This window comes from Leuciscus leuciscus, assembly GCF_965113295.1.
Source record: "Leuciscus leuciscus genome assembly, chromosome: 5".
NCBI classification, from domain to species: domain Eukaryota; kingdom Metazoa; phylum Chordata; class Actinopteri; order Cypriniformes; family Leuciscidae; genus Leuciscus; species Leuciscus leuciscus.
The window spans coordinates 18951054-18964643 of record NC_138729.1 but is presented as its reverse complement, the minus strand read 5'-3'; the positions used below and the strand labels follow the sequence as shown (position 1 = coordinate 18964643).

At 38.8% G+C, this 13590-nt stretch overlaps 1 protein-coding gene across 1 annotated transcript; it reads left to right on the top strand.

Annotated features, from left to right (window-relative positions):
• The first annotated feature begins 233 nt into the window (after positions 1-233).
• On the top strand, positions 234-2661 carry nrarpb (NOTCH regulated ankyrin repeat protein b). Its single transcript, XM_082170115.1, has 2 exons — positions 234-433; positions 526-2661. The coding sequence occupies exon 2, from the start codon at positions 794-796 to the stop codon at positions 1127-1129; it is 336 nt and encodes a 111-aa protein (XP_082026241.1). The 5' UTR covers positions 234-433; positions 526-793; the 3' UTR covers positions 1130-2661.
• Positions 2662-13590: the final 10929 nt, after the last annotated feature.

Genomic DNA, 13590 nt, shown 5'->3' with positions numbered 1-13590 from the left:
AAGGGGTAAGAAATACAATAAAATGATTTTACTTAAAATTTTTAGACAGCATTTAAGGTTATGTTGACTATATGACTTTGATTTTACATTACATACGACTTGATATTTTACATTAAGTGATACTTGAAAACGAGCTAATCACAAAGAAGTCTTTTGCCATTTTTATTGTTCATTTATTTGCAGCATTTTTCTCTGCATTTCCCCTTTGTGTAGGCATATATTGGTAAGTAACATTAACAATGCAGTCTGCTAAAAAGCAGATAGAAACGAACACAGTCTCCGCCCCTAAAGACGAACTTCATGACGGGCTATTGTTATTCAAATGAGCCGCAAGAGGAGGAATAGTCTGTCAGCTATAACGGAGGAGTATACAGTCAGAACACAGCGCGCGGAGCTGGAGGCAATTCAACACCCGCTCGTGGGAACCACCAAGGTAAAGCACTTAATATACAGACTGCAATTATGTTTTCCGCCAAAATGTTGCATGTGCAAACATTAAATAACAGTAAATACATTTTCTATTAGGAACAGAGTATCGGAGCACCACATGCCGTATGGACTACTGAATTTCCCAGCTCCTCTGCTTTAAGGACTGTATGATATTTTTTCATAATAATATCGGCGGAAAACATAAACTGGGGGATTTGCGAATACCTCGGAGCTTGGTCTATGAATTATTAAGTGCCATTACTGACCCGTTTAACGTTCGCTGAGTTATTTCGGAGTTTGGAGGAAGACCTGGCTCATTATCTTCTCTCAGAAACAGAAGCGAAGGGGTCTACCTGTTGAAACCATGAGTCAGGCGGACATGACTTGCTCTGCGCGTCAAAGAGTGTTTCAGGAAGCGCTCAGGAAGGGCAATACTAAGGAACTTCATTCTCTCTTACAAAACATGACAAACTGTGAATTTAACGTGAACTCTTTCGGACCCGAGGGACAGACGGCGCTGCATCAGTCCGTGATCGATGGCAACTTGGAGTTAGTAAAGCTACTGGTGAAGTTTGGTGCAGACATCCGTCTGGCCAACAGAGATGGATGGAGCGCTCTGCACATAGCAGCATTTGGTGGACATCAAGACATCGTTCTTTACCTCATTACACGGGCGAAGTACTCATCAAGCGCGCTCTGAGGCAATCAAAGAAAATCTGACGCTGTACCTTTAAGCCTATCATATATTTGACCCCTTTGTGCCAAAGTAAAAGACAGCTTATTTGTGATGTAATGTGTTAATGTGTAAAATTGATTTAATATCGGTAGGCACATGATTCAAATCCAAAAGGCTATTTTTTTTTTTTATAATGTTGGGTTGGTACAATGTCATGGATGTGGTTTGCCAACTTTTGATGCATGATGAAAATGAATGATCACTGTGTTATTTATAGATTTTTTTTTTTTTTGGGAAGATGACAAATTGAACAGTCGGATCAAAGTAAGAAAGCTGATACTTGGTTGGTGGTCCTACAGGATGACTAGACTCAGGGTGCGAATTATGGAGGGTTCTGGGGGTCTAAATCCTTAATTAAGGCTTGAATTATATTGGTCTTTTTACATTTATTTCAAACAATATCAGTAGCCTATCAGTTCATTATCGAACAGTACAGAATTTACAAAACACAACTACTGTCATTATTTATCCCTTTATTATAGACGTTCACCTCCAATATTTCACAAAATGTTTGTTTTGTTTTAAACACATCTTTAACTAATTTGACACTTAGCTACTAAATACATGCGAGACCAACAGAAAATTATTGACAGGCATTCCTTCAGAGAGTCGACCTATGAGTCAATGAATAATTCGCACACTGACTAGACTGACATAAATATTCCTGTATAGAATTACATTATGTACACATTCTCTCATATTGTCTAAAACAGGGACTGATGTCTGATACCTCAACTGTAATGCATTATAATGGTGACATTGCAATGTTGGTCATCAAGTTTAGTATCATACAGGATCTCTCACCTCTTGAACTGATATATTAATGCTAACACTTAGCCCGGACATTACCAAATATGATTGCATTTTGGCACTGTTGTGTCGTAATTCTTATGGAGTTCCCATGTGAACTGAGTTTCTGACGCTAACCTTTTTTTTTGGTGCTGATCCACACATTTCAAGCCTGTTTTTTGATCCACACATTTCAAGCCAGTAAACATTACTTTACTGTTTTGTAATTCAGAGGTTGAGCAAATCCATAGATCAGTGTATAGACTGCACTGTGTCCTAAAGCACATTGGACTCGTCTTCTTATACCCCTTGCCAACTCAGGCAAGATGTGGTAAGGTTTAAATGTGTTGTGACTTCTGGAACGCTTCAATGCCAGTATGAAAATATGCATCGCTTATACTTGAGAATGTTTTAAATATTGCACTGATGGCTGTTTTATGAGTTGTTGGTGTCAAGCCAACTTTTAAAGATTCTATTTTTCTAAATGGAAAAACAATTCTTATTGTATGGAAGCTCCAGGGTGGTTTTCACTCATTCTTATCAAAGGCATTTATATGCCAATGAATTGAATTACTTTATATGTATAATTATGTACACACTCTGCTTAAATGTCTCTCCATAAGTAAAGTCAAACATATTCTAGACTATAACAACTTTGACATAATGGAAGAACATATAAGTAAAGTGTTCAGAAAAAAAAAAAAAAACTCTTGGAGCACTTCTTATATCCGAAGTCCCATCCTCCTCTTTTTAGGGGGATGCTATGGTAAAACCAGTGTAACAAGAAGTTGCACAATGCACACGTCTTTACTTGATAATGCCATAACATTTATGACATAAAAGTAAAAGTAACTTCTTTGATTGAGATAAAAGTCAAATGACTGTGATTTTTTGGACCAACTTTTGAGATATTTTCATCAAAGAGAAGTTTGGAAAAAGCCTCTCATAATGATTTGTCTTTTGTGAATTGTTATTTTGTTGTGTTTTTATATATGTTTAGCTGTTTGTTTATGTTTTGAACGATGTAAGTGGTCATATTTTAAATATATTACTTGCTGTATTTTGTACGTTATGTACAAAGGCATTTTAGATATTAAATTCTGTGGTTTTAAGAAAATTACTGGTGTAATGCATAGACTTGCGCATGACTCCTGAATATTATTGTTCCTTGATTCAGCCTCTGCCTCTTCCTGTTCCTCAGGTAGTTGCAGAGCCATAGGGTTGCTCATATTTCCAAGAAACACAAGTGTTGTGACAAATGAACTGTGAAGCACATATAGGGATGCAGTTAGTCTAAAAAAAGTTTCTTTATAGATGTATGCCTTACATATTTTACAGAGAAACATGTTCCATATGCATATAGCCTTGAGCAGATGCTAGCCGAAGCATGTATTAGCATTTAGCTCCTCAGTAAACACCAGTTTGGCTGCAAAGAAATGAACTAGTTAAAACAAGTCTACATTAACCTTTAATACCAACCATGTGAAAAAGACATGTGCTTACTGTGCACTTGCAGAGTACTTCAAATCTTATCATTATATATATTATATAAACTGATCTTGCAGATAATGTGACATTAATAAAACTAAAGACCACATATACTTTATAAAGAGAGTACACCTTCATGTTTCTTAACACACTTAAGTAAACTTTTAAAAAGTGCCCAAGTAATAAACATTAAAGTACATTTTAAATCATTATGTTTTGATTTTTTCATGCTTTAAAGGACTAGGCTACACTTATTTTGACGTGTTAACAAACTAAAGCACATGTAAAGTACTTACCTGTAATATGTTATTTGATGTTATTATTTAGTTAATTATTTTAAATGTACTAAATTGCAACTTCATCATTACAAATGTGTAATTACAAATATAATTTAATACATGCTATACAAGTTTAAATAGAATGACATTAAAGTATATTTTAGTTTACCATGAATGCCTGTCAATACACTCAAACGTAGGGCAGAGCGGGGCACAACCTAACACTTTTTGACTTTCTCTGTTTGTGTAAATTCACCTGGAGTTATTTTTTTTCCCCACATTAATCTCCCACATGTCTAGTACAATTATGTGGTTTTGTTTCATTAATACAGTGTATATTTTTTATTTACCCCGAAAGAATGGAATTGAAATGTGAGTCAACACCCCATAGGTGCGGCATGTTGAGAAGCACATTGTAACATAACCATATGACAGATTAAAATGTTATCTGATCTAATCAAAAAAAATATACAAGACAAACTAAAATATTTTGTCAATAAAATACAATTATTAACTTTTTCATATAAAATAATGGCATTTTTAAATAATTAAAAAGAAAGTAATTTTTGAGTTTGACAACACACCACAAAACAGAGCTATACAGCATAGTTCAAAACATAATAATATTTAATAATGAACATTGACTCTCAGTCTTTATTCACCTTTTTCTCATGGTTTCTCAATAGAATTCATAAAAGTATAGAATAGAATAGCATAGTTCTAATAGGGGCACATAACACAGTGTTACAACATGCCCCACCTGCGCAACTGTGTCTTCTGCTGGTTAGATCAGCATTAAAGAACTATCTCAACTGTTAAACAACAGATATAAGATTAAAATAAAATCAGATTTGTCTAATTTTAAATAAACACTCACATAAAACAAAAAACAGATGAAAAATGTACTTAAGAAATTAACTTTTGCTATGCTGAAATAAATGTTCAGTGATTTAATCAAAATTTTTTTTAATTTTTCTCTCTATATAGTGTACTATGATATGGCAACTAGTAAATACACTAAGTTTCGTCATGCTGGCATGTGTGGAAAGTTTTAAACCACATGTGTTACAACTACTGTGATACCGCGGTTGTGCCCCGCTCACCCCTACACTTTAACCATATTTCAAAGACAATAGAAGTAATTTAAAGATACCTACTTAAGTTGGCCAAAAAGCATTCTAAAGTTCAGCTACTTGCATTTAATTTAAATTAAAATACATTTCATTTAATTGTACATATCAAGCAATTAAGTGTCCAAAAACATTACATTCAGTTGGCATTTAAGTATATATTATTTTAAAGTATATACTTCTGTAATAAGTACTCTTTTCCAAAACAGAATAACGTTGTTTTTCACAAGGTAACACAAACTTCCACCAGTTTTGTATAGTTAAAAGAATTACATGCAATTTCTTTGTTAGAATACTTATCTCTCACATTTGAAACTTGAAACTCGAACTTGAACTCTGAAAATGTCAATTCAGCAAATAAGTTACACATTTGTAGGCTACATGTCTGTGTCCCGGTTGCATTTCCATAGATGGCTAATAGGCTACTGTGTGATATCAGCTGAATGAATTACCACCATACACTATACACTATACAGCTAATGCTACATGCAACCTGTTGCCAAGCAAGCCCAATCATGCTAGCAACCTAAAGAGCAAGGGATTGTTACTAAATACTGTTAAAGCTGATATATTTGTGTCAATGTAACCTAATTACTGGTTAGGGGATTATGGGTAAAGATGTTAGAATTGCCATGTGTTTCCTTCACTACACTGAGAAAAGAAAAAAAAACCTGTTTACATTTGGTATATCATTTCAGAATATCTTGCCAGTGTTGTCTGAGGATACTTAAGGGTAATAATGCAACCAATCACTTTTTTTTTTTTTTGTGTGTGAGCTGAGTGACAATTATTTTGTGAGTTCTGATTAAATCACACAAGAGAATAACTTTATTAAGCACACTAAAATTGCATCACACATGTTCTAGTATTGCATCAGTTGTTTATGAAATAAGTAAAAAAAGTAGTTCACTTGTGGTTCACTCTTAAACATACTGCTTACATTGCATTTTTCTGCCCAAATCACGCTCTCATGCCTCCAACTTTTAGTCCCTCCTTTGACAGAAGGGGCAAAAGACAGATAGCGAGAGAGACAGGTGGCCAGGCCAATCCTTGCATGCCCTCTGCTCCTTTTAACTTTCTTTCACTATTTCACTCCATTTTGTGTGCTCTAGCTCGCAGTGACAAGCCGCCCCATTCACTCGCCCATTCTTCTCTCCTCTTCTCTTTTGTTTGTCCAGTTCAACTCTGTGCGCCTCTATTCATTCCCCAGACGGCCCACCATTGACGGGAACCCTGCCTAAGTCACACTGCCCGACCCGGACCCCCTCCCTTCACACACACTCACACACACACGCACAGCTCTGCAGCTGCTATGGTAATGAGAGAGGGGACAAGCAAGGGAGAAGGCTGGAGAGAACAGAAAGAGAAAGGGAGATCCTTCTCATGCAACTCAATAACCAGTGGCCCTGTTTTTTTTACAAATGGAAAATCCGTCTACCTCCTTTTCTTCTTCCCTCCTGTCGGTTTCCCACCCTGTTCCCTTCCTCCTTCCCCTCCTCTAGCCTCCACACCTCCTCTCCTGACCTCCTCTTTCTCATTCAAATCCATTTCACACCATGCCCTGAAAAGGGATGTTCAAAGGTGTGTAAAGTAACCCTGAACCAACCCTTCAGGCCTGAGAAAGCTGCACTGTTTATATGTATGCACTTGCATGCATGTTGGCCTCAATGTGCAATTGTGTGCATTTTTAGACTGTATGCTTGTTTCATACTCAAACAGAGGTTTTTATTGCATTCGATAATGGGTCAAAATATCAAAGCAAATGGCATATAGATGTAGCACACTGATAGCAGCTTGTTGATTACGCTTTATTTTGATGGTCTACTTTAGACATTTGACTAACTATGAGTAACTTTGCAACTACATGTCAACTAACTCTCGACAGGGTATTAGTAGGCTGTAGTAGACTGTTATGTTAGGGTTAGGTGTTAGGGTTCAGGTTAGTAAAACAAGTTGACTTGTAGTTGTAAAGTTACTTTTACTTTTAAAGTTACTTCACATGACGTCACCATTTTTGCAAATTCGTGTTTTTGTAGTTTACACGGAGACAATAACTGTATCATTTTCAAAAACGTGCACTTTGTAACCCATTTTAAAAACCATGTTTTTGTGTAAATGAATGCCCAAAACACATACAAATGTATCTGTTTTTAGTTGGAATGGTGTCGTTTAAATGGTCCCTTGGAGTAAAAATAAGAGAGAGGTAAACTGCCGTTCAAAAGTTTGGGATCAGTAAGATTTTTTAAATGTTTTTAAAAGAAGTCTCCTCTGCTCATCAAAGCATTTGATCCAAAATACAGTAAAAACAGAAATATTGTGAAATATTTTCACAATTTAAAATAACTGTTGTCTATTTGAATATATTTTAAAATGCAATTTATTCCTGTGAAGCAAAGCTGAATTTTCAGCATCATTACTCCAGTCTTCAGTGCATGATCCTTCACAAATCATTCTAATATGCTGATTTCAGTGTTAATTTTGACAGCAAATTTTGATTTAGTTTTAGTCATAGTCTTTTGACTAAAATGCCATTTAGTTTTAGTCATATTTTAGTCTACGAAATACAATAAGATTTTAGTCGACTAAATCTACAGTAGATTTAGTCGACTAAAATATAATGGGTTTCAATTTAAATGCATTTATTTAGAATTTCTCTAAAATTTCCAAACCCACTCCCAGAGAAAATATATATTAACCTGCTAATATGAATGATTTTAAAGTTTGAACGTGCAATACAGATACAGATTTAACTACTGTAACTTAAAAAATATCTTAAAATTAAATAAAACCACTTTTCCTAAAGTAGAAGACAGTCTTTTTTTCAATGAATGATATATGAATTCTTTTTAACTACTTGCATACATCATTCTCTATTCTTTCAAGCAGACATATTTATTTGTATGAATTAAATATAATGAATCCTTATTAAAGCTATTAACGAGCAGTGAATGCTTTTCTCTTTTTCTTTTGTTGCTTGATCAATATTAAGGACACAGACCGCATTAGGTTTATTACCCACTGTCACTTTAAGACATCGGCTCATGTCCATGACATGCGGATCCAATGCACTGATGCACATAGATACTCACAACTGTTTAAGACATAACCAACATAGTTTACGTGAATACTCTCCAAAACGGACATTTAGACATAATATTTGTGTGTATTTGTCGATTCAGACACGAAAGAAAGCTCAATTCTGTACTCGCGCGCTGTATAGGCTAGGGGCCCTATTTTAACGATCTGAAACGCAAATGTCAAGTCAAAGCGCAAGTAACTATGTGGGCGGGTCTTGGGCGCTGTTGCTATTTTCCCGGCGGGATAAATGACTCTTGCGCCAGGCGCAAATCTAAAATGGGTTGGTCTGAAGTAGCTTCATTATTCATAGGTGTGGTTTGGGCGTAACGTGAAATAAACCAATCAGAGCGTCATCTCACATTCCATTTAAGAGCAAACGCGCTTTTTCCATAGCGGATTGCTATTGTAACGGCGGATTTGCCAAGCGCGCGCCAGGAGCGGTTCACAGCCAAGGAGAGCAACGCTCTCGTCACGGCCGTAAAAGAGAGAAGTTACATTGAAATGGAGAAACCCACCCAAACTAACTTCGGTTAAACAGGCGTATGATAATTTGGGTCAATGTGTAAGCTAGATGTATGCTTTTATAATAAATTGTCTATCTATCTATCTATCTATCTATCTATCTATCTATCTATCTATCTATCTATCTATCTATCTATCTATCTATCTATCTATCTATCTATCTATCTATCTATCTATCTATCTATCTATCTATCTATCTATCTATCTATCTATCTATCGTAATAATGTATGATTTGCAAAAATGAAAACTGCTGCTTCTGTGTAGATGAGAGAATCAAAGTGCGTGTTGTGCACACGCTACATTGATTATGGCCAAGCATGCACCCTTAAAATAGCATATGAATAACATGCGCAACGCGCCACTGACTTTAAACAATTTTTTCCTTGTTAGTGGCGCAATTGTTTTCTAAACCTGCAAAATAGCATGAAGGAACGTTTGCGCCGGAACACGCCTCCTCTTTGCGCTGAACCGCCCCCGGGAGCGCAAGTGTATTTCCTAACTTACCGACGTGCGTCTGTGGAGGGAAAAGTCCGCTTTGCGCCGGTGCAAAATAGGAATGATACATGCGTCGGTGTACAAAGTCACTTGCGCTGGGTGCAAGATAGGGCCCTAGGTGTCTATGTGAATGGCTGCACGCTTCGGGTTGGGTGTGTGCGCACAGAAAACCGTACCGAATATAGCTCTTTTTTTGCGTCGTCACTCTTATTCAGATCTTCATGTCTGCTCTACTCATTCTCCCAGACGTTTACATGTTTTAACCATAGACTGGTTTGAACGTTTTATGAGACATGCAGCGCATGCGAACTCGTGTGCCGCTGGGTAGATCACGTTACAGTACAATTGTGCGCATCTACCACAAATGGCAGGACATCAGACTGGATCGCTTCCCAAATCGTCACTATCTAACATTTTCGTCTAGTTTTTATTCGTTGACGAAAATGTCAATAGATTTTCGTCATAGTTTTTGTCATTCAAAAACTAGTTTTTATTTAGTTATCGTCTCGTTTTCGTCTGTGAAAAAATGTCGTTGACGAAAATAATGACGAAAATTATTCGTCAACGAAATTAACACTGGCTGATTTGCTACCCAAGAAACGTCTAGGTTAATAATGTAACCCCGGTTCCCTGAAGGAGGGAACAGAGACGTTAACGTCAGTGACTGACGAATTGGGATCTCACCTGAGAGCCCAATCATCTTCAAGTGGTAACAGAACAAGCCAATGCACATATACTTACAATACGTTTTTTGCTGAGGAGCCGAGACGGGGTCCCGGCCGCCTGTGGAGGTACAGTAGTTGTGGTGATGGGCATTAACGTCTTTGTTCCCTTCTTCAGGGAACGAGGGTTACATTAGTAACCTAGATGTTCCCTATCAGTCAGTCACGTTCGACGTTAACGTCAGTGAATTACGATTTGGGATCCCTATGGAAGGCACCAAAACTGCTGCCCCTTCCAGCGCCCTGAGCAAGCCAGCTGGTCGCCCTGCACCTGTTTGGGGGCGGAAGTAGGACAGGGCTGTGCACAGAGAATGTCAATCACTTCAGAGACCACATCCTGCCCATAGGGAAGTAACATGGGGTTACACATATGGACTGACCACCAGGGCAATGCTACTAATGGAAGCTCTCTGTGGTAGATACCGTCAATACTGTACATAGATGGGATATGGGATCACCTAAAGTGGGGAATCACAACAAATGGACATCTAGTCTAGTACAGGGGCTGACATACACACAAGTAGTGGACCTGACGTCAGATGCCTCCGCCGCATCTAACTGCAGAGGATGCTGGAGGAACTACACCAGGGTTCACCAGCCGGGGAACTCAACTGAGGAGCAAAATAAGTGCTCGTATCCCGTCCTCAGAGGGGAATGGCAAAGCAAGCGAGACACCAAGCAATCCCTCCTACATATCACCTGTTTGTAGGCAATACACAGGAAGACACTGGCTCCACTCGGAGATTGTAAAATCTTGTGAATGTGTTAGGTGTCGCCCAGCCCTGTGCGTCAACGCCCAGGAAGAAGCAACACTCCATGTTGAGTAAGTTTTCACTCCCAGAGGGCACGGCTCGTCTTGGGAATGGTATGCTAAGATGATGGCATCCACTATCCAGTGGGCCAACCTCTTTTTGGAGACAGCCTTTCCCTTCTGCTGTCCTCCATAGCAGACAAAGAGCTGTTGTGAGGTTCTATGTGCGGTCCACGTACAAACGCAAGGCACAAACATGATCACAGCAACGCAACCTGGTCCCTGAAAGGAGTGGTGGGAAGTTTGGGCACGTTTCCGGGCCGGGGTCTCAGGATTACATGAGAGTTAGCTGGCCTGAATTCCAGGCAGGCTTTGTTGACCGACAATGCCTGCAGGTCCCCCACCCTCTTAATGGATGTGAGCGCAGTCAGGAGCGCTGTCTTAAGAGACAGGATTTTAATCTCTACTGACTGCAAGGGCTCAAAGGGTGCTCTCTGTAAGGCCATCAGGACCAAGGAAGGGTCCCAAGAGGAGATGAGGCGTGGCCGAGTAGGATTTAACGTCCTGGCACCTCTCAGGAACCTGATAATCAGGTGTGTTTCCAGAGGGACTTACCGTCTACTGCATTGTGGTGTGCAGCAATAGCGGCTACATACACTTTCAGGGTGGAGGGAGACAGCATTCGCTCCAACTCATCTTGCAGGAAGGAAAGCCTGACATTAACAATGCATCTACGGGGATATTCCCTGCAGGAAGAACACCAATCAACGAAGAGGTTCCACTTCAAAGCGTAAGGCGTAAGCGCCTTGTAGAGGGGGCTCTAGCTTAAGCCATAGTGTCAACTACCCCTGAAGGTAGGCCATTTAAGTCTGGGTGCCAAATTGTGCCCCGTCCATGAGAAAGCAGGTCCTTCCTCAGGGGAATCCGCCAGGGAGGGTCTGTCGAACGGAGCATGAGTTCTGGGAACCAGGTCCGGGTGGGCCTGTACGGCGCAACCATCGAGACCTGCTCCTTGTCCTCCCTGACCTTGCACAGTGTCTGTGGAGCAGGCTCACAGGGGGAAACGCGTACTTGCGTAGGTCCTGGGGCCAGCTGTGTGCCAGTGTATCCATGCCAAGGGTTCCCTCGGTCAGGGAATTGAAACACTGGCAGTGGGTTGTCTCTGAGGTTGCGAACAAATCTACCTGAGCGACCCGAAGCATTCCCAAATCAGCTGGACTGTCTGGGGGTGGAGTCTCCATTCCTCCCTGGACGAATGCTGTCGTGAGAGCTCGTCGGCCGCACGACTGAGCTCACCCAGGATGTACATGGCACAAAGTGACCTGAGTTGCTTCTGACTCCACAGGAGGAGATAGCGGGTTGCGACATATGCAGGGGAGTGTAGACCACCTTGGTCTTATTTGAGGATGCGAATGCCCGCCTCCTTCAATGGAGTGAGGACAGCCTCCACTATCTTCGTAAAGACACGGGGTAACAAGGACAGACCGAAGGGGAGGACCTTTTACTGGTATGCCCGTCCCTCGAACGCAGAAACGGTCTGTGTCGAGGTAGGATTGAGCCATGAAAATACGCTTCCTTCAGGTCGATCGCTGCAAACCAATCTTGGCTTCTACCAATCCAAGATCAGTTGTAACCTACCGCCTTTCTTGGGCACGATGAAGTATGGGCTGTAAAACCCTGATTTCATGTCGGCTGGAGGGACCAGCTCTTTAGCGTCCTTTGCCAATAGGACTGCGATATCCGCACGCAGGACAGGAGCATCCTTGACTTCCACTGAAGTAAACCGGGCACTGCTGAACCTGGGGGGATGCTGGGCGAACTGAATCGCAAAGCCGAGTTTGATCATCCGAACGATCCAGGGAGACGGGCTGGTAAGCACTAGCCAGGCTTACAGACACTGTGCAAGGTGTAATAATATTTCACAATATTACAGTTTTTACTGTATTTTGGATCAAATAAATGCAGCCTTGGTGATCAGAAGAGACTTCTTTCGAAAATATAAAAAAATCTTACCGATCCCAAACTTTTGAACAGCAGAGTATATTAATATTATAAATAAATAAATGTTAATAAAATATTATCAAGTTTATTTGACTATTTTTTATTAGTTTTTAGTTTATTAGTTTATTTTAATTTATTCTTGTGAATAAAAGTGCAAATATTGCATGTAGTCAATCAATTAATATAAGGCCATAAAAAGTGCATGCATAATTACTAATTGTTGTCATGCTTATTATCAGCAAAAATGAAATCATTTAGATAGAGTATAGCATGCCAAATACCATCTTTCCAAAAGCATTATGTTAACTGTCATAAATATCTACAAAATTATCTTTTGTTTTATATTTTATAGTTTAAAGCATTTCATTTATTTTTGTAAAATGCTGTTTGAAAAGTGTTTTAATACTATCATCAATATAAATATAAATAAATGCCACTTTGTTTGATATTTTCTTATTTCTGACATTCTACATTTTCAGCGTAGATGAAATGTCCAAATACCCTGCATTATATAGTGGCCATATTATGTAAATAAATATTATGTAGTTGTGCTTGGGGTCAATTGTTTAATTTGTGATAACTCAGTGAAACATGCCAAAATGTGCGGACATACTTTTTGGCCAGGCTGTAATTAAAATAAATTAACACATGCAAAAACAAGAGAGAACCAACCAAATGTTAATAACTGATCATGTTGTAGTCAATGTATGCTTTTTCCAACTTTTGTGAACTTTTTGTTTTTAGTACAATAAAACCTGTATGAAGTTTAGTGTTTTCTTCTTTCTTCATATTTAAAACTTTAAAAATATAAAATATTTTACTCATATTTTGATGGTTTAATCGAACTTGTAGGGTTATTAAAAACAAATATCCCCATCTGCACATCACTTTTGGCCACTATGCATATTGTAATTCCAATATATAATAATACGCAATTCAACAATTTTTATGTATAGGACATGTACTCACAAACAAAACAAAATAAAATAAGGACGAGCAAAAACAAGATTATCTAATAAAAACAAAAAATGATTGCAGTAATATTGATAAATAGGGAGTGGTAATATAACAAAACTAGCATGAAATATCTATTTGTATAGTGTGTGTGTGTGTGTGTAGTGGGGAGTGGGGTAAACTGGGGGACTCTGCTGGCAGACGGCTGAGGGGCCC

What these genes read in the sequence shown, in the direction of transcription:
- nrarpb (XM_082170115.1), top strand. Translation starts at nt 794, where the DNA reads ATGAGTCAGGCGGACATGACTTGCTCTGCGCGTCAAAGAGTGTTTCAG.